The sequence below is a fragment of the Mixophyes fleayi genome, chromosome 2 (genome assembly GCF_038048845.1).
Source record: "Mixophyes fleayi isolate aMixFle1 chromosome 2, aMixFle1.hap1, whole genome shotgun sequence".
Taxonomy (NCBI): Eukaryota; Metazoa; Chordata; class Amphibia; order Anura; family Limnodynastidae; genus Mixophyes; species Mixophyes fleayi.
Genome location: NC_134403.1, coordinates 348,782,414 through 348,808,272, shown reverse-complemented (window position 1 = coordinate 348,808,272; position 25,859 = coordinate 348,782,414). Strand labels below are relative to the sequence as shown.

At 38.5% G+C, this 25,859-nt stretch overlaps 1 protein-coding gene across 1 annotated transcript in view; it reads left to right on the top strand.

The window, feature by feature from the left end:
- TMPRSS15 (transmembrane serine protease 15) overlaps nucleotides 1-25,859 on the top strand; it is a 224,362-nt gene that overhangs the window by 116,070 nt on the left and 82,433 nt on the right. The window contains exons 13-16 of the mRNA XM_075197836.1: nucleotides 881-1,022; nucleotides 9,046-9,135; nucleotides 18,065-18,190; nucleotides 23,208-23,348. Coding sequence (XP_075053937.1) covers nucleotides 881-1,022; nucleotides 9,046-9,135; nucleotides 18,065-18,190; nucleotides 23,208-23,348 — 499 coding nt within the window. The remainder of the gene's footprint in view (nucleotides 1-880; nucleotides 1,023-9,045; nucleotides 9,136-18,064; nucleotides 18,191-23,207; nucleotides 23,349-25,859) is intronic.

The window sequence follows — 25,859 nt, the reverse complement described above, 5'->3', positions numbered from 1 at the left end:
TTAGTGGCTGGGACTATGGAATTTTGATGAGATCTCTATATTTAGATGGACACTATTGAGTTTATTTTAGTGTAAGTGAGATTTGATACCTAACCATCTGACATCTCACATCTCCATATAAATTATCCCCATTGGTCTATAAACTGAAAGGTCTGATTAGGTTTTTAATTCACTTTTCTTTGTATTTATACTTACCTTCTATAGTTTTTAATATTTCACCAACATGTGATCTCTGGAATAAAGGCATATTTTGCCAAATAATGAGAATTTCAATGTTGATTATGAATAAGACATTTTATTTTTTAATTGTTACCTAGTGGACTGGAGTGCCTTCTGTCTATATACTTAGACCGTACTTCGGTCTTTTTGTCCATATGTCGTTGAATATACAGATTTTTGTTGTGCACAACCATAATCAATTAATTGAATGACTAATGCAGAAAGTGTGGAGGTGTACATACAGTACACCATTCTGCCCCAAGATGCCCATAACACTAATTAATGATGAACACGTAGAAGTAAATTACTTATAATGATGACTCTGCATTTCTTCCAATATGCCTTTTAAATTTCTAAACCAGCTGAAAAATTCAGGGATAGTTTTTCTTCTTTGGGCTTCAAAGAAAAATTTTAAAGGAACACAGTGTTCAGTAGAACCCAGAGCAACATAAAAGGAAGCAATGTTCTTTTATAAAAACAGTTCTATGCCTCCCTAGGACTGAGGGTCCGTCCTCCTTAGGCGCCTTCATGTCATACACTTGTATGTTAGAGCAGTAAGCTTGAGTTGTAGCATTCCAATTCTTCATCTGTACTCTTTGTTTTGTAACTTGAATGATTAATGTTAACATTTACAATAAATAATGTCATTCCTAACCACCAGGTGGCATTTGAGGCCATAAAAAATCAAGGTTTTAGCGACATAGCGTTAGATGACATCAAGCTATCCCTCGGGAAATGCAACGAAAATGCTTTCCCTGAGCCAACACGTGTTCCTACTCCTCCCACTACCACCGCTCAGCCATGTAAGTGCAATGCATTTTGATTTATATATTGCAATTATTTCCTTCTAGCCATTATGTGTTTTATAGTAATTAACATTTGTTTGTGAATCATGCCAGTTCCTAGGCTCTGCTACCCAGCTGAATCATGTTTTAGACACAATGGTTTTGACAGATGGCAATACTGAGTGGTACGAGAAGGAGAGTGGAATAATTGGCTATGTTGACTCCTATACTCATAAAACAAATCTGTTACCTTGTGTGACTAACATAATTCAAAGTAGTGCATTTTGCTGTTAGATGAGCTCTGCCATCAATTGCTTCAGTGGCAATGTTAATTTCTTTTTTTTCCTCAAGCCTGACGACTTCTGTCATAAATTTGGCATAACTCAAGGAGATGTATTTAATCACTGTAATGTTAATGTGCTGTTATAGATCCAGAAACATAACAAATGTTCATGTGTTAAAGTAACACAAGTTGCAGCGCACAGCTTAAAGTGCAAATGAACATGTACAGCTAACTTGGTTTTAGCTCACTACCTTCTTGGAAGCTTTGCATGAAACAGGTCACCAAAAGCTATTGACTACATTCACCCCTTAAATGGGATGGATACCCCTAGTTAAATCTTATTATTAAATGTAAGCAGCCAAAAGACAATGAAGCACTAGGGCATACTTAGTAGAAGAGGACTTTACATGACTGCATGTGAGCATCATGTAATGAGCCCAAATCGACTTCATTGATGCCCTCTCCAGCCAGGTATACCATGCAGCTGTTGAATCTAGTGGCTGATCACAATTTGACATTTTAAATAAATGCATAATAAAATACTTATCTCATTTTTGCCTTTGCACTCAGAAGTAGGTGGATTGCCACGGGCAAATTATCTGGACATTATACCTTGGGACTAAATCATATCTGTTGGATTAAAATCTTATTTGATTGGATAGAATTTGATCAGCATCTGTGTGTGATCCCAGTTCGACCAGTCTTTAGAGAGTAGCAGCAAGACTTTGCAATCTGATTGCTCAGCTGTACAACTAGATCTGTACATATTTGCTCTGGATGTGACTAAACTAGTCACAGATCTAATTGTTCAGCAGTCTGGTGGAAGAGACCACATTTCCTTTTTGTGGTCAAATATATACATTTTGCTTCACTTTAAAGTACAATTCAAAATACATAGCACAAATTGTAATTAGAGAGAGGAAGGCAATGGATAGAATCACCACTAGCCAATCACTCATAGTGGACGGTAAAAATAATACCCTGTTATAGCTGTCATATTGTATCATCCCATGATCTACAAGACCTATTGTTTCACACTTGTACCATTTGAAGGACATTTAAAAACAGCCTGTGTATCATTTAAGGACCTGTACACAATTCATCAACAACAGACATGCGACTAAATGAAGCTACTGCACTACTACTTACAGAGATCTTCCCTATTTTTGGTGACCATTTTTTTCACTCTAAGTGACAGCAAAATAAATGGACAGTCTATACAAGTGCGCTTTCTCTGCCTAGTTACATTGATGAATAAGAGTCCTCATAGGGAAGCAAGAAAGTTCTACGTAAAATAGATATTGTAACAAAATAGCAACAATGAAAAAAAATATTTAATTTACTGAAAAGAGAACACACTTTGACTGTGGCACTGGGATCATTTGAATGTACAGAGATCTTTAAATGATTTGGAGGGAAAAAGTTGGTGATTCTCATTACTAATTAACCTTCTTTTTGTACAACTTTTGTACTTTTATTCACAAATGTAAAAATATTGTTTTTTTTATTTAGGAAGAACCATAGAGATGCCCAACATGTCTCTCTTCTATCCATTGGTTCACATTCCATATTTAAGTCCTGTCTCTCGCCCCCTCCACCCTCCCCACTCCCACCCCACCTAAATGAAGGCAAGAGCAGGGCTGTGCTGTGCATATCAAGACAGCTGTCGTAGTTTATATCTCCGGGGGACTCTATACATCTGGTCCTATTCAATAAAGCAGAAAAAAGAGGGCCTGTTTCATTAAGGAACGTGAAACAAAATAAGTGACTAATGTTGAACCAAAACCACGTTGCATGTCGTGGGCAGCATGGTGGCGTAGTGGTTAGCACTTCTGCTTTACAGCACTGGGGTCATGAGTTCAATTCCCGACCATGGCCTTATCTGTGAGGAGTTTGTATGTTCTCCCTGTGTTTGCGTGGGTTTCCTCCGGGCGCTCCGGTTTCCTCCCACACTCCAAAAACATACTGGTAGGTTAGTTGGCTGCTATCAAATTGTCACTAGTCTATGTGTGTGTGTGTCAGGGAATTTAGACTGTAAGCCCAAATGGGGCAGGGACTGATGTGAATGAGTTCTATGTACAACGCTGCGGAATTAGTGGCGCTATATAAATAAATGGTGATGATGATGATGATTGCATTGGAGGGGGGGTAAATTTAAAAAGTGGGGACAGATTTATTATTGGGGTAGAGCATGTCCTAGATCAACTTTTAATGTCAGTAAAAAAAAAGCTATCAAGTATTTGCATCCTACATGAAAAATCAGCCATTATTTTCCTTATGTGCAAAATAATAAACTCATTTGCACCCCTTGCATTGCAACATGGTTTTGCCAAGGTTAATATTTTTTTTTGCATTACTTTCCTTAATGAATCAGGCCCAGAGTATCTATTAAACTCTATAGAATAGGACTGGGCAGATTTATGTGTCCTGTGCTGCAGCTATATGTTTTGACATATGCAGCACAGTTTGCCTCCCATTGTCACGAACCAAAGGTGAGAAATTTTGGCGGCTTATTAGGAGAGCCCCCACTCTATTTGCCATATGTGGGGAAAGTACTTACACAGGAAGAGTGTTGTTCAAATCTGTACAGCCCTAATGTATGTGAGATCTAATGTAGATTTCAGAGGAAAGCCCTGCTGATGATAGGGATCAGCAGCAGGGCTTTCATAACATAACTATTCTGATAGCCCAGCATATTTGAAACTCTTTCAAAGAGAGCTATGCGGAATCCTCTATTTTAGGATTTGGGCAAAACACTCAAGTCTCAAAAATAAATTTGGCTGAACACATTGAAGTTTTGGACTTTAGCTTGAATTACTAATAAATAAATTACAGTTTTGGAATGTTTACAGTTTGAAATGCGCTAGCAGCTTGATCGATCTGCAGGAAAAAAATCCATACCACCCACTATTCAAGGATTCAGCCCATGTCACATCTGCTTAGTAACCAAAATAATTAGCAAGGTCAGCTGAGGCGTTCTGTATTGTTACTTGTTTGTGTGTATTGTACTAATGTTTACAGTTACAGTCTTTGTTATTTATTTATGTCGGTGTAAACTAGGGATAGACACTTAATTCATGATCTGATTAGATTAAGACAAAAATTAGGTTTCAACAAGACCTAATCTTAGATAAAATAGGGGATTTGATCAGAGTATTTAACCAAATCATACATTCAACACATGCATATAAATATACATTTAAATTATAAAGTAGGCTCACATTCTCCGTAACTTATTTACGATAGGAGATAATGAAGGATGGTTCTATATCTGTCTGAGACATATTTTCACACTATTGCCATAATACAAGAGAAACACATGTGCTAACAATAGTTTTCATATATCCCTGCCAACATGTTTGACAGAAGAGTATTAAACATGATATTGATTAAATCTTGTATATTTTGTGAACAGTGTATTTCTAACATCCGTCATTTTTATGAGATTACAGTTTTTCATTTTTTTTCCCTGTCATTTTTTTTCTTTTTCGCTAACACCTACTCCTACAGTATATGTAATCACTAGTCATTATGTGTTACTCATTGTTGGGAATGATATCTGTCTCTTCTCTCCTAATCTTCTCAATTTTATATCCTTTTGTGCTGAGAGATCGCAGATTATAAATGTTTGTCTAGTAGGAAGCGTCTCTCAACCTCACAGGAGTCTATTTTTAATTTGGACAGTAGGAAAATAAATGATCTCAGATGTGAAAAACACGGGGAACCTATCCTAGGCAACTAGGTTATGTAAAGTTATTGCAGAGTATGAATTCTGAAATAATAAAACTTTTTGTATAAAAAAAAATAAGTGAAATGTTCTATAGTGTTCTATGAAATTTTCCTCCCATTCTGCATTTGGCTGAAAAATGGATGGTGGAGATACAATATCTGGGACACCAAGTTGGAGGTGGCTCTATTCCCCTGGAGCCAACTAAAGATTAAGCCATAGCTCAATAGCCTGACCCACCCACCCATAGGCAAACCGAGGGGGGGGGGGGTTCCTAGTGCCTGGAAACCCCCTCCAAGCCTGGGGCACTGTATAATTGAGGTGGCTGGACCCTTCCTCCGCTTAGCACGGCTCTGCTTGAAAAGGGAGAGCTGCGTGCACCTAACAGTAGTGCATGCAGCATTGCCCATGTATATTATGGGGATAGGAAGAGTTGGAGAGCAGCCAAGCAAGCTCTAATATTATAGCCATGCCCCCATGCATGCTGGTCCCGTCCACTGGTGGCGTGGTGTGGAAACCCCCTCTACAAATCCTGTGTTTGCCCCTGCCACCAATCAGAGACAGGTGCGAGAATTCCTAGGACTCGCTGGGTATTATTAAAAATTTGTGCCCCGGTTTAGTGCCATCGCCAAACCCATAACTGAGTTAGTAAGGAAGAAGTATAGTAAACAGAATAAATGGGTCCATGCTTGCGAAGAAGATAGCATTGTATCTTTTGTTATCCCCCTTGCCTATGTGATTTATGAACCTAAGTAACCTACTGATCTTCAGTTCTAAAAACCTGATATCCTCACAGTTGACAATAGATCCAATCAAAATAGTGGAGAGGGCAAACTAGCCGAAATTACCAAGCAATATATCAGAACAGTGCCCTTTACACAATATACCATCAAAAATTCCCAGTGCAGAACATTTGTGTGTGACCAGTATACATTATATACCCCATTATTTTGTGGTTAATGTATAGAGCTAATTCTTATGTTCAAATCAGAACTCATTCCAGTGACCACATTCTTTCAAGGCTAGTGTACAATTCAGATCTCATTCTCTAGTGTTTAGTGTTTTATGTATGTGTTGCATCTAACTAGCTTTTGAAGTTGCTATCAACCTGTCCAATCTTGGGTTGGTAGTGTGCCCCTTATCAACCGAAATAACTTAATATACTAGTAGCTCTGAGACCCAGAGTTTTCTCAAGCAATCATCATTTTGAACACTGCGTGGAATGTGGAGAAAGATCTTTATAAATAGGGCAAACACCTGCACTCAAGCAAGCTGCCTCCCTGCCTCGGCCAAGGGGCAACATAAATTTTTAAATAATCCCTTGCCCACAACCATATAAATTTTTCACGACAGTTTATGCATTTTCTATCCAGCCTGGAAGGAACTGGTCTATATACTGTGAATGATAATAATTGAATTCTACATAACAGCTGAAATACCAGAATTCCATTCTAAAAGTATTAAGCTGTACAACAAACAAACACATATATTTTCATTATTTTTCACACAAATCCAATTATAGAGGAGAATTGGAAATCACTTAAAAGAGAATCAAATTAGTGGAATCACTAAGAAAAGGAGTGTTAGAAGAAAGCTTAAACATCCACAATGACCACTATAATTATAGTGAGGGATATTATGCGTGGTGATTGTTCTAGGGCGAAGATAAAAGAAAAGCAGTTAAAGAACTAATCAGTAATATTAACTGTAAAATATTGTACTTTTGTGTGGAGGATATTTGTCTGCAAAATTCAAATTAGTTCCCAATATACTCTGATCATGACACCATCTACAAAATCTCCTATGTAAAATAATAGATGGTATAATGTATTATATATTGTCTAGATAATTTGGATAATAAAGAGAGAGATTTGCTTTAAAAGGTACTGTGCTCCCAACACCACACAGATTCCTTTCCTTCCAGCTGTTCTTACCAGCTGTCACTTTTCTTATGTAAGTGATTGAAGAACGAAGATACAGAAATGAAATGGTTTAAGTGAGATTATAACTCTTTGTGTCAGACAATTAGGGTCATTTATGCAGAGGAAGACTAACAGAGGTCACAGTATCTATATGTATGTAATTGCTTCTGTGTCTGCAGGTCCGCAAAAGTAAAATGGCAATTTAAACAATTTAGATCTGGCAAAAGGAGGAAATAAGGGAACATACTTATTAAAGCAGTCCCAATGTCCCCTCACTCTCATGAATAAATTAAGCCATAAATGGGACTCACCCAAGTAGTATTTTAGGAGAAAAATTAAGACGTTTAATAATAGGGTTGATTGTAAAGTGTTAGGTGGTTGGACTTTGATGTGAAGTTTACACTTTTGCACATTGTGCTTCTCGGGATTTTTGTCCCTACCACAAACTGAGGTGCAGTCTTAGTTTCGAGACTCCAATAGAGAGATAGCAAAGAGTAGGCACACACTTTGAAGTTTGCTTAGATTTGCAGGTCAACACATGCATTTATTCACACTCACATTTAACTACTCTGGACATCTAGAGACGCACTTAGGGATATACTTACTATGCAGCGGTTCCGTAGAATCATCAATTCTCTGTACTTTGAAGTCATTTTTTAAAACGGCACTTTCATTAAAGACAAATCACATCGGGTTTTGCATTTAATAAAATTGCAGATTTAAAAATATGTGGTTTAAAAATGGTGCATTTACGTTTGTAACTCAAGATACCTTTGGTGGAAGATCATTAGCAAATGCGTCATGCATATGTCAGGCGCAAATCCAGACAACTCAAAACCTCTCTGTATTGTTTAGTACAGACAGGCCTCATTGGAAAAGGGGCTCCGTAAGGAGCAGTAAGTGGCATCTATATGCTTTGTTCTTTTTATTCCTTAAGGATTAAAAGGCTGAATAGGGTTACCACCATTGCATTAGGGGTGTAATAAATTGGTATAAGAGGGTGTTGGGGAGCCTATTTCAATAAAAGATTTGATTCACAGTGTGTGTTTTTTAACAGTCTTTTTTATATGGCACTACAGGACCCAGTATATACATTTTAATGCTCATGTGAAGTACGGAAATGCATAAATTTATACCACCAAAATTGATGTGCGTCCCACTCTTTATGAGGCCTTTTTTCTAAATTGTACATAATTATGTAAAAAATAAAATAAAAATGCCTTGTGGAATTATGTAAAATCAAGAATGGCAAATATTTGTGCAAACTTTGCCCATGCCAGCTCATTTAAATAGGCTGAGCCCTGTAATTTTTAAGCTTTTTATGCCTAGCAAGATTCATTTTTGCATCCGACAAGCAGCAAGCACTTCCACGGGTTGATCCACAAGATCAACCCATCAGGCCATTGTCCTCAGTGTCTATCTTTATGATGACTGTTACAGCACCATTTAATAAATGACCCTTACTGTTCTGTTTTTTAATAGATATATTAATATATTTTGTTTTAGTCTGTATCCAGTTTTTTTTATAACAGATATGGTACATTGCCATAGCAGGAGCTTTATACCTTCAAATTGTAAAATAATATACAAATTGCGTGAAAAACTGTTTTTTAGTGTGAAGTTACACCAGTGGGTGTGACATCATGACTCCACACAATGCTAGAATAACTATCAACATTTAAACATTAAATAGACACTGGCACTGTCAGGTTCCCTAGACAATGCCAGACCCCACCCCAGAGCAAAATACACAGCTGGATTCAACTATTTCTTAAAATTGGCAGATACACCTATAAGTAGCATTATATACATGTCAACAAAAAGATACAGAAATAATTACAAAAGACTAGAAATATAGTGTTATGAAGAGAAAAAAAAAAATTGCCGATATTCTTTATTCTGTGATGTATTTGATTCCGCTTTCACAGCCCTGCGGAACATATTATACGAATAGAGATGATAATCTAACAAAATAAGATAATCACATCATTTATGGCTGTGGTTTTAAAGTTTGAACACTTAATTTGAGCTTTAAATCCTGTCCTGTTGATAAATTTAGCATTTTATTGGGTGTCTACTATACTAATATTTATTTCATGCTTTTCCTAGCTGACTGTGGAGGGCCTGCTGAATTGTGGGAGACAAATGGTACATTCAGCTCCCAGAACTACCCTCAGAACTATCCTAATCTCGCTTCATGTAAGTAATGGGTAATGTGACATTTTTAATCTTTACGTTTAAGTTCTAAATATCAAATATTTAATTAACCTTAAGGAGAAATATGCATTAGTCATTTTTCAGGTGATTAGGTTTTTGGAAGAAATGATAAAATTAAGTGATTATGTTAATCACAACTGGATGTGGGTCTAACTAGATAAATAAATCTTTATTCGTTTTATAAAATGTTCAGTATTAATAGAATACTCTTTACTGCTTCTCCTTAGGAGGACTCAAAAGAGCCTCATTAATACTGCAAGATACAATTTCATTGTGTTGAATTAATTATTATTCGTATGAAAAGTACGTTATAAATGTTCACAGTACATGGAATGGTCTACAATTGCAATGTAAAAATATGAATGATAATAATATTGCTACTAATAATAATAACAATAAATCAGCATAACATTTTACACATATTTATGTGGTAGTTAATATTTGTTAATAAAAATAAAAGGTTTTTTTAGCATTAAAAGTTCCTCTTAGTCAGAATTTACAGGAACTGATGTTTATGTTGCTACCACATTTCCAATATATTTTAAATTCCAGGAATGTTTGACAGTGGAAAATGTTGTTCCACTTTATTCATCTTAGATGTGTAATATACCATGAGGTGTAAGAGTGTGTGTGATGCCCTTAGGCACGAGGTGCGAGTTGAGTACGGTACACAAGTGTTTAGATGATGGACACAGAAAGTCCTGGGGGAGCAACAAAGCGGAGCTGAGCTAAGCTTCCAGAGAGGCTTTCAAAAGAGTTGAGTTCAGAGATGTGGTATGTTTGATTTCCGAGAGAGATGTTCACACAGGGAGAGTTATACACACCAGTGACACTGCCAGAATTCTTATACAGATAAAGCAGTGCAAGGGCTAAGGACTAAATGAGCCAAGCTAAAGTACAACTAAACTGATCTGCAAGTCAGGTGTTGAGAGCATGAATGCTCTTCAGAAAGATACCAGAGATATTTCAAGAAGGCATTTGTCTATCCGCTAAATGCACCTGAGGTTGAATTAGGAAAGAAGGAGAACCCGAGAGCATGGCAGCAGTCTAGCTGTGGTGAAAAATAAGGTAGAGTGAAAACAACAGTTCCACAATGCATGATTGACAGCTCTTCATCCAAGTGGTTAGCGCTACAGAGTGCTGGTGTGATTATTACACACATACAAATGTCCAAGTATGTGTGGAGCAAAGACAGTACACTGTTAATAAGAGAATATAAATAAATACATAATTACATTGATTTATTCAATTATTATGTAACTGCATCACTAAAACAGCTGCTGCTGGAGTTAAGCCTAACACCCGACCATCCCATCCAGGCAAGCAGGGGTTACATGTGATTGATAGATTCCCTAGAGTGAATGAAGGAGAGTGAGTTGGGCATCCATTCCATTGGGTCAGTCCAAGCGTTGTGGCCACTTGGTAAGCCTGATTGTGAGGCCACAGCTGTGGATGTTCCTTTTGTACATGGGGCTAACTACCATGGCATCCTTCTGCAGCTCTTACTGGGCTTACCATGTTCCACCAGCCTTGCATTCTAAGCTTTCTCATTTATTTCACAGTCTTTAGTGTAGGTCAGTGTAAAAGGTAAATTCTTAAGGCACTAAATACCACCTTGCTCTCTCACATATTTCTGGCTGATCACTTTAAAAAGGCAAATGGGTTGTCCTTTGAGAACTTTACCCAATATGCTCTTCATGGTGGACCTGCCAAGATACAGATACAATGGAGCATGGTTGGCTCAAAACAGAATATGTACACATACCTAATACTATAATAAGTTCATATTTTGTTCTGGAGGAATGTAACAAGCATTAACATTATTATTTTGTTTTCTCTACTTTTGAAGTGGTTGGACCCTCCTTCTACCAACCAATAAGCATCATATAAAGTTAAGTAATTTACTGGGAAAGACTAAAGTGGTAGGACAGCCAAGCCAGAGAGTGTGGCATATGAATGGTTGTTGTTAATTTGATTTAAGTGTCACTAAAGAAAAGTGAGCTGCAAATGTAGACTTAATTTGGTCATTTCATTCATTAAATTAGCATTGCTCCAACTACCTCCTCTACAGAAAACGACATCTGCTAATTAGAATAAAACCATCTATTGTTTGCAGCACAGTGAAACATAATAAGTAGTTGACAGCAAAGGAGAAAGGCCACATACAAAACTAAGAAACACTCAGCAGCCACTTTAATAGGTAGACTTTTCCAGAACCTGCTTCTCCCCCCAGACCAGCGAGAACAGGTATTTGTTTATCTTGGAAAAGAGCCATCTCAGGAGATACAAAGGGGAGTGGTGACGTGGGTATAGGAATTTCGGTTGAAGGATCATTTTGATGAGATTAACCCTACCTGACATGAAAAGGGATAGTTTTGTCCAGGTAGAAGTCTTGGCCTGATGGTATCTGATCACAAGGACACTATTCAGCGACCGAATTTGTGATCCATATCCCCAGATACTTAAACTTAAGTGTCCATTAGAGCATGGGAGGCAGCAGTGAGCACCAGTAGCCCCCTAGAAATATACTAGACTTGGACCAGTTTATTCTCAGGCCAGAAAATCCCCCAGACTCATCCACCAGGCACAACAGAGTGGCAAGAGATCTATGTGAGTCTCGAAGGAACAAGCAAAGGTCATCTGCATACAATGCAATTTTGTCAACCCCATCCAAGATCCTGAGGTCATAGTTTGGAGAATGTGCCCATATCAAACAAGGCAATGGCTCAATATCTATGGCAAACAGTTCAGGGGCGAGGGGACACCCCTGTCGTGTGCCCATACCAAGGCCCAAGGGAGAGGTAACATTGCCATTGACAATAATTCTGGCTGCCAGTGCCGAGTAAAGCAACTGTATCCAGGACAGAAAGTTACAGATACAGTTTTTTGTTTAATTACAGATTATTGCATCAAGTATTTAAATGTAATGTCTTTGGGTTGTGACCTTGCCTGTTTAAATAAGCTCTGCAAAAGTCACTCTGCTGTACAGCTACAGAACAATACCTGTGACTCATCTGCTATTCCTTTGCATATCTACCTGTGAAAAGGTAAACACAGAAAAGGACCAATCAGGCAGGTCCTGGAACTCCACAGAAGTCCATTGGGTAAATGTATCAAGCTGGGAGTTTTTTGGCGGGTTTGAAAAGTCAATCAGATTGTAGCTATCATTTATTTAGTACATTCTACAAAATGACAGCTAGAATCTGATTGGTTGCTATAGGCAACATCTCCACTTCCAAAACCCGCCGGAAACTCTCAGTTTGACACATTTACCCCCATGTCTGATTTTAAAAAAGACAGCTCCCAAATAGCAAATTGGGATTCCCTACCCAGTGATAGCTGAAGTCACACTGACAATGAGATTATGGTCTCTGCCAGCTAGGAGTGAAGGACAGGCATGGCCGGGCAGCATACCCAGAGAGTGGTTAGAATACTGGTGAGAGGTTTTCATTATGCCCAGTATGTTGTCTGTGCCAGACTGTAGCGTTATTTTTTGCAGGTTATTATTTAAATGTTGTTAGTGCTGTTTGGTGCTACCTTTTTGTTAAATAAAACTAAATATTATTATTATTTTGGATATTTGCATGAGTGGTTTTGAACCTTGGATAGGTACGAGGTTGGCCAGCTGTGCGGCGTAGAGGGATACATTAAGCCCGGTATCATTACAAGGATAAAATGGAACACCAGGATCTCTTGTCATTTAAAACACTTAAATCAAATACTTAAATCAAAAAGTTGGATACTCAAAGGAAAAAATTTAAGAACATTTGAAACACCATGCAGAACCCAAAGCATTTACACACTGATATATTGAAAAATGTCTTTCACTATAGCAGCCGAGTGCAGAATTGTATAATTACAACACAGTCTTCTGGTAATACATTTTCCAGATCAGCATGAGAGAAGATATTTTGGAAAAACTAATTAAATAGTATCCGTGGCTCCCAATTTCTATCAAATGTCTTTTTATTTCTGCCTTGGAAAGCCATTAAACATTTCATCAATATAAATGAATTTAGTCTCAGCTCAAATGAATATCTTTGGTAAAATAACATGTTGTTTTCAGGTCGCTGTAATACACCACACTATTGCTGTTAATAAAAGCATCAATAATCTGGTAGGGTTTTTTTGTTTTTTTTTATTGAGGGGTGTTTTTGCTAAGATTCTGTCAAGAATAAAAGAATAAAGCTTAGTTCTTAACAACAATTTTCTTTTCAACTCTTCAAAAGTAATATACTACAGAACAATCTGACAACCCAAGTGTATGTAGCATATATTTTGACATTGATTAAAGTACAGTTTTATAAAATGTTTTAACTTTGGTAGACAAATTTATTTTAAGCACAATGCCTGTGGAGACTTAAGTTGTTTTTATTTACATTGTTCTGTGCATCTTTATGAGCAAAACCATGTCTCTTGCACTATTACTATCATGGTGAATTCAGATGTAAACCCTGTAACAAATAGCGGTCCGTGCATTGAAGTGGTGAGCTGCTGTCGTTCCATCAATCAGTTATTGTGATGTAACCCCCACACAATGCAATTATACTATATTTATATTATATTTATTATCAACCTTTCAGTGTCGTCTGTCATCAGGTTTGACAATAATATTTGCTGTAATTAGACATATTAATGAACGCCTTCTTCAGTTGTCTTGAAAATCCAAATACTGCCGAATAAGGTAATTGGGCAGCACGGTGGCTAAGTGGTTAGCACTTCTGCCTCACAGCACTGGGGTCATGAGTTCAATTACCGTCCATGGCCTTATCAGTGTGGAGTTTGTATGTTCTCCCGTGTTTGTGTGGGTTTCCTCTGGATGCTCCGGTTTCCTCCCACACTCCAAAGACATACTAGTAGGTTAATTGGCTGCTATCAAAATTGACCCTAGTCTGCGTGTGTGTTCGTGTGTGTGCGTTAGGAAATTTAGACTGTAAGCTCCAAAGGGGCAGGGACTGATGTGAGTGAGTTCTCTGTACATCGCTGCGGAATCAGTAGCGCAATATAAATAAATGATGATGATGATGATGACAAGGTAATGAGTTGGGCAACAAATAATACAAGTAAACAAGTAGATTTTTGTATATACATAACTCATTCACAAACAAAAACTGTAACTGTGTCACCTATACTCAGACTTGAGAAACACATATTACAGAGTAAGGAGACACCTTACTAAGCTTCAATAAAATGGATCACCGCTATATTGCCAAGAAAACCTAATTGCTCCTCCTACTAAAATGCATTGTCAGCGCATTTTTCCCCCCGAATGGATGTACTGCTTCGCATTTTCTCCAGTTCTTCTGTTTACAATGCTGTGGTTAACAGGATACAGCAGTCCATTATTACCTTTATCCGGCCAGTTTCATTATGTCTCATGAGAGTATTGGAACCACTGATCCCCAGGAATTTCATCAAGTCCCCTGATTGGGATCTTACCCAGCCCCTGGAAGTGGTTGATGGGGCAGAATAATTGTCCCAAATTTAATGCTGACGGCCCTACCCTTTCCTCTGGTGGCGGTGTATAATATGGAAAAGTAATGGTCCCACGCCTAGTGCTAGGGAGCTCTATCCACCTCACTTATGGTGGGTACTGGGCTGAGTAATGGCCCCACTAGACTTTTTTTGGGACCCTACCTGTCCCACCCAGAGATGATGGGAAACGGGTAAAATTAATTGGCCCCATTGGGGATGAGTAAACTTAGGTAACCTGTGATTCTCTGGCTATTTTGAAACTACTATGCATGAGATACAATCCACAATGTGTCTTCATTGAAACCTTTGTTTCTCTCTGGATCAGAAATAGTACAATCAGAAAAAAAACTTTCAAGAAACCCTCCTACTCTATCCTGTACACTGAGACATCTCAAACTTAGATCTTTAACACATCAAAGAACAGTGAGAGCAATTCAAAGATTGTTGCCACCACTTCTTGTATATCTGACCGGTTAACAGATTCAGCCATTCAGATACATACGACATAGATGGAACTATCTTGATACTGACAGCAGGATCTCACAGGCACACCTCCAGAGTGACAATGCACTTCACCTCACCTCTTAGCCCTATTCTAAAGGAACATGGAGAAAAGGTGAGGCCACTGACCTGAGAGATTAAGGGTAGTCCTCTGCTTGCTGCTGCTGACAGTGTATACAGATAAAGGGAGGAAGGAACCATTCCCAAATTGTCGACATGCTGATTCATGCTGGTTCATAATTCACAAAATAAAATAAGAGCTGTTATGTTTGTTATATTGGTGTAAATGGTGCAATGGAAGCTACAGTACATGTTGATTTCCTATGTGCTGGATTGTGCACTTAGAAATCTGTAACTTCTTAGTTTCACTGAATGCAGGTGTTTCACAAAGGTGGAGGCCATGTTTTATTGCTTGTGCCACCATCTCTAAATCCCTTGTCTCACTGCCTGGAAGCCCTGTCACTGAACCAGGAACAGCAGATTGGTTCCTTGCTCTGCGTAATCACATAGTTTACACAGTGAATGCTGCCTACCCAAAATGGATGTTTTCAGATCTGGACTGAATAGCTTCCGTGGATCAAGGCCAGGGGAGGGCTGGAAAATTTTAGAATGGGGGGCAAGACTCAACTCAGCAGCCTATTAGGAACATTGTAAAGGAAATAAAAATGCAGGTGGCCCAGTGACCCAGCCCAAGGTAGCCCATTATGAAACTGGCCTGGGAATCAGGCACCCACCCCCCCCCCTCCGCTACCCAGCCCAGTCTGCACCTGATCAAAGCATATCCCAAAACTAGCCCAGATTTTGGTGAGACTGTCCATATTCTTGGACCTCAAAAGGGTCATGGCACATAAGACATAGGCCATGTCTTTACAAGGAATTTGGGTGTGGTTGGGTGCATCTATTAGATCTGGCATGATCTGGGGGGACCCAGAATGAGACTTAATTGGCCTATTTTTTTGTTTTTAAGTTGTTGGGACCTATATCAAAGTAAGAGGGTAGGGGTGAAGGATGTATGGGGCAACTCAACTTAGAACCTGAACCTCAGCGTTATACCAATGAGAACTATAACTTCTTCATGCATTTAGCACATTAAGCTTTATGAACCGAGCAAGCTCCATGTCACATGGGCATTCTAGAATTTAGAATATAATGCAGTAACAATGTTTCAGTAAGATATACCAATTAACTGCATATAATAAAAGTAAAGTTTTACATTATTATTATTATTATCAATAATGACCTCCTCTCTGCAAAAGCCAGGGGCCACTTCTCCCTTCTCATCCTCCTTGACCTCTCTGCAGCCTTTGACACCGTTGACCACCCCCTCCTCCTTCACACCCTCCAGTCTTTCGGCCTCTCTGGCCCAGTCTGGTCCTGGTTCACCTCTTACCTTACTCACCGTTCCTTCTCTGTCACCACCTCTGGGTCTCTCCCCCCCCATCCACCCTTCCAGTCGGGGTCCCTCAGGGCTATGTTCTGGGACCCTTACTCTTCTCTCTATACACCTCCTCCCTGGGTGAACTCATCAGCTCCTTCGGCTTCAGCTACCACCTTTACGCTGACGACACTCAACTATACCTCTCCTCTCCTGATCTCTCTCCCTCCCTCCTCTCTAGGGTGTCCGCCTGCCTCTCTGCCATCTCCTCCTGGATGTCCTCTCGATTCCTCAAACTTAACCTTGCCAAAACTGAGCTCATAGTTTTTCCTCCCTCTCATACCCCATCCCCTTCTGACCTCTCCATCACTGTCGATAACACCTCTATCTCCCCTGTCCCCCAACTTTGCTGCCTTGGTGTCATCCTCGACTCCTATCTCTCCTTTGGCCCCCACATCCTCTCTCTTGCTAAATCCTGCCGCTTCCAGCTGCGCAACATCGCTCGCATCCGGCCCTTCCTCTCCCAAGATGCCACCAAATGCCTTATCCACTCTCTGATCATCTCCCGCCTGGACTACTGCAACCTCCTCCTCACTGGCCTCCCCCACTCTCATCTCGATCCCCTTCGATCCGTCCTTAACGCTGCAGCTAGGCTTATTTTCCTCTCTCGCCGCTCCTCTTTTGTCTCCCCCCTCTACCTAGCCCTTCACTGGCTCCCATTCCCCTTCAGAATCCTCTTTAAGCTCCTCACACTCACCTACAAGGCCCTCGCCAACTCCACTGCGCCCTACATCTCCACCCTCCTCTCTATTCATGCTCCATCCCGCCCTCTCCGTTCTGCCTCTGACCGTCGCCTCTCTTCCCCCCTTATAACCTCCTCCCACGCGCGTATCCAAAACTTCGCCCGCGCTGCCCCCCTCCACTGGAACAAGCTCCCTCCCTCCAACAGAACTTCCCCTAATCTGTCCAGCTTCAAACGGGCCCTAAAAACCCACCTTTTTCTTAAAGCCTTTCTGTCTCCCACTTAACTTCCTACCTTATCTTCTGCCTCTGTCCCCCTACTCTCCCTCTCTCCCCTGCGTCTCTCTGTCTGTCCACCCCTCCCCTTAGATTGTACGCTCCTCTGAGCAGGGCCATCTCTCCTCCTGTTTCCACCACTTCTAACTCTGCTCTCCAGCTACTTAGCCCTCCTCCTCGAGGGTCCTCCACCCCACATCCACTCTCCCTCCTCCCCCCTGGGGGTCTCCCTGTCTTCCGCGCCCTCCTTCTTGGGCCCCGTCGTTTGCGGATCCTCCCTCCCCCTTCCCCGCCCTCTCTAGCTGTGCATTGAGCGTACTGAGTTGCTGTGTTTACTGTACTGTGCTGTCTCCCATTGTATTGTGATTTTGTTTGTCTCTGTACGGCGCTGCAGATGCCTTGTGGCGCCTTATAAATAAATATTAATAATAATAATAATAATAATAATAATAATAATAATAATAATAATAAAAAATAGCATTATTATTATTATTATTATTAATAATAATGTTTCACATGTGTGATTTTTATTTTTCTCCCTAGGTATATGGTACCTGAATGCTGCTGTAGGACACAATATCCAGCTACATTTTCAAGCGTTTGATCTAGAGAACATATATGATGTTGTAGAAGTAAGAGATGGCAAAGGATCAGATTCATTGTTGCTGGGCAAGTATCCATTATGTGGCGAGATCTTGGTTTCAGAAGCTTTTGTTGTAGAGGAGTAGATTTCTTGTGAGTGTTATGAATTATTGCACAGTAACAGTCAGCTGCTAGATTTCCTGCTGTCACTGATGAAGAGCTGAAAGAAACCACCAGACACTGAAGTACAAAGTTTGTGGCTGAACTTCAACTCATAAAAAACAGGTCATGAAGTTCAGTGCTCCTTTGATTTGCTCAATCCTTTAGAAGAGGAATGTTGGAAAAATTATCATTCATATGATGTGAGAGTCCTTTCTAACCTAAAAGTCTAGTGGTGCATTGCATGTTAACACAGCAAGTAATAGCATCAGAAAATGGAGAATATACATGTTTATGTGACACTATGACCCAGCAAGTCTCAGTGGTGAATAAAGTTTAAAGGACTAACCTTAGGAGACTAATACGAGATACTTTCATTCATATATATATATATATATATATATATATATATATATATATATATATATATATTACTATTTTCCCATCATAAAGCTGCACAGCATTATTCTAGCCGTTGGTTTAATTTTATATCAGTATATGCTAGTTTTAGGGTTTATATTTAGAAAGCAGGAACATTAAAATGCCTTTGTGTATTATTTTATGTATGGGATAGTATAGTGTAAATAATAAGATTACAAGACAAGATTTATCAAACCTTAGGGGATAAATATATCAATCGGCGCATTCTGCAAGTCGCCGACTTTGCAGGACAGATTTAAAACAGGACTGTTTTTACAGGCAAGTTTTGTCTGTAAAAACATTGGTGTATTAAATCGGCGACTTGCAGAATGCGCCGATTGATACATTTCCCCCAAGACTTGGAAAGGACTACAGGATGGTTAAAGATGTTTATATGTCTCTCTCGCTATATATATATGTATATATATATATATATATATATATATATATATATATATATAAAAATAAAAACACTGATTGATAGAGGGTGTACTTTCTTTCTCACTTGACGGTAGGTAGTGTCAGGACCGGATACACTAAAACACAAACACAGTGACAATTAATTTTAGTTTTATTTTTTAAAATATTTGTCTCTACATTTTTTTTAAGTGTAGTGAACACCTTTTTATCTCTCCTCACACTGATCTATTTATTTTACAATATTAGCTATTGCTATTGATCAGACATTTTTACTAAGACCCTAGCTAAACACTCCTTAAAAATTTAATTCAGCTTTTTTCCATAGGATTGCATTGCTTCATATTGAAAATGCTCTGCAATTAGTTACTCTGTTTAGTAAGTTGCAGTGACTATGTGCATTGCTGAGCCACAACATGAAACTAAGTGAAAGGAACTATCTGACTTTAAGATAATAAGATTCATTATTTCCTATGGGAATTCTGGGGTCACGGCAGTAGCAGTTCCAGCTCCACATGCAAGTCCACAGCAGTAGGTAAGGGCTCCTTCCAGCTCTCCTTACTGTTTAAAGCTATACTACAACTGGAAAATTGCAGATCTGCCCCTTCCGGGATCCCTGAGTGCTGCTCGTTGTAACCATTTTGATGCATTGGAGGCAGTGATAACGGAAGGGCCAATGAGAAGGTGCAATCATGGACGTTCTGGCTTCTGATTGGTCCTTTCTCTCACACCCTCTATCTGCAAACATTTTAAAGTGGTAAACTAAAATGTTCATCACTTTATGTGATATGGAGCTCCCCTGCTAGTGCTGGGCCCTAATTGCCTGCCCATGCTGCTGTATAGATATGATTACATTATATTAAGTGGTTCACAACTCGACCGAATTTGGCTTGCTTAAGGGCCTCAAATCTACTTCTGGTATGCTTGGGAATTTTTGGCATTTCGGTTTGGGTTCGACCTCTGTTGTCTAATTTGCGGTTCAAAGTTCAAGTTTCATAGTGTGCAATTTAAAAACAAACATTAAAATAAATGATAAAATGCAATCTGTTCAAACTTAAAAAGCTGTATTTTATTAAATTGTCGATGTTTTCTTTTAATGTGAACAGTGAACAGAGACTTCAAATTACTATACAATGTAGCCATTGCAAGTATGTTCAAAACAACTAGAAAGTGGAGATACTTATTCTCCTTGTGTAAATTTAGCTAAAATTAATTTGTTTGTTATGTTTAAGAATGTATTGCACATTTTATATACTTTAGAGCTGATTCAAGAACCACATAACTTTCCAGCCCTAGGACTCTTAACCTGCCCGCCTCCTCTGGTGCAATAGAGCTCGATGAATAGACCTACCCACACTCTGACACCAAGCAGCAGGACAATAATGACCTACCACAGTCTAAAGGCCTAAAGGCCCTGACCAATCAGAAATAACATTTTCCCATGCATATGATTGGCTGAAACTTAAAGCAATATACTAATAGCTATTACACTAACCCCTCACTTTACTTGGTGCAAGTGGACTGGAGTTAGGGCTCCCAGTACTAGGTTGATAGCTATTTATTTTTTACAAGAATCTCTCACGTAAGTGAAACACACAAAGATCTATTTATTTTACTATTATTGTATACCTTATGCACGTGGATACATATAGCAGTGCAGAATTTACACTTGGGAACTGTGCTCCTCACAGTTTACCTGAGGGTGTAAACACACCTTCCATTGCTAGATGTCACATTAGTACATCCATATAGTAAGGTGGACAATCGTCTCTTAAAGATGCGCTACCAGGTATGAAAATATTTTACTAAAATACCCCCTCTTCAGCCCTGGGGCTGCTACATGCAGCAGTGTTTCCAGGACTATGAAACACGGAACTGGCAAATGAATAAAGCTCACCATCTTTGAATGGCAGCAGAGGGAGGTGTGTGAGTGAAACCTATTGACTTTTCTTAACCCCTCGGGTTTTCAGCCAGAGCTTAAAGAGAAATGGAGGAGCCCCAGGACAAATGGATGCATAGAGCTACACCTGGGGTTCCAATTAGGGTGAAGGAAATGTTAGTAAAACATTTTTGATAGATGCTAGTGAAGACTTCATTAATTGCCTCCCAATGTATAAGTTTAATAGTGGGCCAACACTGTCAATTGATTCCAACCATTGTACTGAACTGTTAGGTAGGAGGAGTACTCCAATCGGGCCTGTATCAGGTGGCTTTAAATTTATACAAATGGAATATTTAACTAAATGCAGTACCCAAAGGACTTCAGTCCTCCAGCAATGACCAATCTCTACTTTTCGGCCATGTTTTATATTGTAGTCTTATGGACATCCAAATGAATTCATATCCAGATATAAGTCTGTTTGTGTGCCGTTACTTGAGTGTAATAGCTCTGCGCATGCTCAGAAATGGACCTTATGCCAATGAATGCAATTGCATGCAATTAATGTTTAAATGTAAATTACATTTACAAGGCGGAACTTGAGAGGTGGAACGGAGCAGATGAATATAAGTCAGGTTCAGTATGGGCATGTTGAGGGTGTGCCAACGCCGATGCGGCCAATTCAAGTCTTGTGTTTCTCACAAGTATGCATGGTTTACACCATATCACTTGCACCAGCTACAGGTCAGATGTAAGTGCTAACTGATAGTGATGGCATAGTCTTTGTAGTAAAACTACACGTATGCTTGCCACTTGCTAGCAGAGAACTTGCATATGCAAGGAAGTTTGACTTTATCAACCCATGGTATATACAATACGAATTAAAAGCCTCTTATTTAGGTATTTAATACTAAAAAGAAAAGAAACAAAGCAAAAAATTAGATTTTAAAAATTAAATATTTTAAAATCCATATTTGTTTCAATGATTATACTGTTAAGAGTTGTTCATTTATTTAGCATTTTTTTTAAAAAATGTCTGTGTTCTGATGTGACCTGTTAGTGAACCGCCTAACAGCCCGTTTGTATTGTGTATCTACATATGGCAAGTAACATTTAGACAGAGCATATTTACACCCAGAAACAAATCTAAACATTTCTTGAGATATGTTTAGATTTGAATATCATAACTATGCTCTCTCTTAAAACACAAGTTGTGTTTGAATGTGAATCAGACCCATTGTGTGTACGTTGTTAGAAATTCACAGGAACATGATGTTGAAGTAAAATTAATATGGCATTTTTTTGAGTTAATGATGGTTTGAGCACAAGCACACTGGATATTGCAGTTATCAAAAAAAGACAGGTGATAACACAGGTAGTGCAGTGATGAGTCACAGTCAAAAGACAATGCAGGAATATAGCACAGTCTTTGTGGCAATGCAGGAACATAACACAATCTCTATGGCAATGAAGGAATATAACACTCATTGTGGTAATGCAGGAATATAACACAGTTTTTGTGGCAAGGCAGAAATATAACATTTTCTCATTGGCAATGCAAGAACATAACACAGTCTTCGTGGCAATGCCGGAAAATAATAGTCTTTGAGACTATGCAAAAATATAACACAGTCTGTGTGGCAATGCAAGAATATACCAGTATTTACTGCAATTGCCCCACAGAGAGAGCACTCATAATTACTGCAGTCTGTGTCTGTGGATTCTGTATAAAGCTATATGAATAGTGTGTAGATACAAAGCCAGATATCAAGAACCAGCAAAATATAAGTTGCAAAGCAATGTATCAGGAACAGGAGACTGCTTAATATAGAGCCAGGAACTGCTTGATACAAGGTTAGAAGCACACAGGATACAAATACAGGAACCAGGAAGTTAGCGTGTGACGCTATCACTGGCATTGAGTTCAGGACAGTTGAGATCTTATAAAGTTCAGCCTTTCAATCTGAACTCAGAGGAAGATACAACTTAACTGTCTAGTAGGTCTGAGTAACAAGCAGAATGCAAAGCAGTTAAAAACCTAACATACGTGGTGAAAATAAGTAGTTTATAAAGAACGATGGTTGTTCCAATTACAATCGCTTTTCCAAAATTGGATGAAGAGGGAACAGACTAGCTGCTCATTTGATCCTTTATGATGCAAGAACATTTAAAGATGGTATTACATGTAATATAATAGCACTTAATTATATAGATGTCTTTTTTATTTAGCTGTTTATACAGGAAGCAATCAGGTGCCAGATGTCTTCTCTACAACCAATCAGATAACGGTGTATTTTACATCAGACTCAAGTACTACAGCTGCAGGGTTTCTTGCTAATTTTACATCCGGTTATCGCCTCGGTATGCCAGGTTAGTAAGCTTATTTTGCTTTCTTCTCTTTTCACATGACGACTTATTTTTTTCTATTGAAATTGCCAATATTACAAAAATCCTTATTTGATGAGTATTTATTTAATAATAATGTAAAGTTAGATCTGCAGGCAGTGCCTTACAGTAGTATACAATATGCAGACTGCAATGATCTATAATACATTAAAAAATATATTATTAAACTAAACATAATTATACAAACACCAGACATCTAACAATTAACAGATTACACACAGATAACTTGGCATGGCAGAACGGAGCAGGCACTGAGGAACAGAGGGTGATGCCATAGTATAAGGAGAAAGGCCCTGGTCAAGAAACGCTTACATCCTGAAAATCTCTTAAACATTGATTGCAATATCCATTGTTAAAACTAACTGTGTTTGCAATATATACCAACAGCATTTAACTTATATTGCAATATTAATACTGGGAGTTTAAAGTGTACAATATAATTATGTATGCCTGTTGGCCACAAAGTGGAAAATCTTTTTGTTTATGTTTGTACAGATGAAAAGAATGGAAATATTTAGAATAATTTACTTCATGTTCAAGCAGATGGCTTTCAATGTGATATAGTGTAGTGTAATATAGATGTGGTTGACCCACTAAACCTGCTGTTTTCTGTCATAGATGGAGAATTGAAAATCAAGTTCTATTAAGAAATTATTTATATCACAGTGCTTCTGACAATAATAACAGCCAATCTAATATAAATGAGCAACTCAAATTAAATGATGGATAGAAATTAGAAACTACAGGCGTCCAACAAGACAATGACTACCATTTTTAATAAGATGAAATCTCATTAATATGGTAGCATAATAACAAACACTAATCAAGTATGTAGTAGTACAGATACGTTTTATTGAATACTCATTCATATACAAGTGGATAAGATCCAATGAGAGCTCTGCTCCCACCTTAGGCTTCTTTATTTAAGTTAGTATTGTATGGAAATAATTAGCTTGTATTAGTCATGAATATGGGAGTGTAGTAACTGTATTACAGTAAGAAAAATATCAGCTAGTGAAACAATTGAGTTGAGCTAGAAACTGAATAAAAATAACTTGTTGTAATGTTACTAAATGCAGCACAGCTATCGAAAATAAGATAAAATAATTTGCATGCATGATAAAGGTGGGAGGGACAGCTTATTAATTAAATGAAATCTTAAACATTTTTTAAATTGAAAATAAATCACTTTAACGTTGAATTATATTATCCATCTCCTCCTCCTGTCTGCTGGCAACATGTCCCCTAATCCTGGGCCACTTGCTCCACTTCCAACCTCATTCACATCTTTAATTTTCCTCCCTTTTTTTTTCTGTGCACTCCTATTGGCTATCCTTGGCTTTCTTCCACAACACTGCTCTAAGCTCTCTCCATAGAGGTCTCTCCCTCATCCACTATTTCTCCTCTCCTACACTTTCAAAGTCATTCCCCACAACTCTCCCTCTTTTTCTCCTCCATTGAAGTAGGTACCATGATTCTCTATTCTTGCTCCACCTTCACGTCAAAATCATCTATTGTCCTCCTATCCTTGAAACTCCAAACACACATGCCACCTGCAAAAGTGCTCCCATACTGCCAAGCACCAATGGAGAAAATCTTGCTTTATCAAGAATTTTTTACTTTCCTCTTACTACAATGTATTTTTCTTGTCAAGCCACCCTACATTAAGTCCCTAATATCTCCCCATTCTATCAAGCCTTATCGTCTTTATACCATCTTAACTCACTTCTATGCCCACCACCACAATCCCTCCTTCTTCTCATCCTGCCTTTGCCACCTTTTTCAAATGCAAAATCAGCACTTTCCATCACAAATTCTTCCCTCACATCTAACACCCCACACCCACCTTCTGCTCCACACCCCAATTCCCCATCAGCTCTTTGTCTCCAGTTACTGAGGTCAAGTTCCTTGCACTCCGCACATACTAACAAGTAGGTTGGTCATTTACCCATACTCTTCCTACTGGCCCTCTTATTTGATACAGTTGATCACCCACTTCTCCAGCACCCTTTCAGTACCTTGTCCTAACTGGCCTATTATATAAATATATCTATATATCGTATATATAATTAAGAGCAATCAAGCTTTAGTAAGACTATGTTGAAGATCATGCCACGTGACCATAGTATTCGAAGTACATTAATATTTTGTATAACACTGCCATTGGATTTCTGAAGTGGAACTTTGTTTACAACTTATAAAGATTCGAGATTATCCCTGAAGAAGTCACCTTACAAATTAAGTTAAGTACTATTGCATTGAACTGCAATACAAGTTAATTGCTATGTGAAATGGTGTGTTTCCAGTTGACAATACAAGATGAAGGGGAAGCAATGGAGCACATACTGTTAGTTGTACTAAAGTTTGAGCATAGGAATAACATTAAAATACCTGTAGCATGGAAAGAAAAGAAAGGTCAAAAATAAGATAAGAATATTTTATTACCTTGCATTTATATTATTAAATGTATGTATA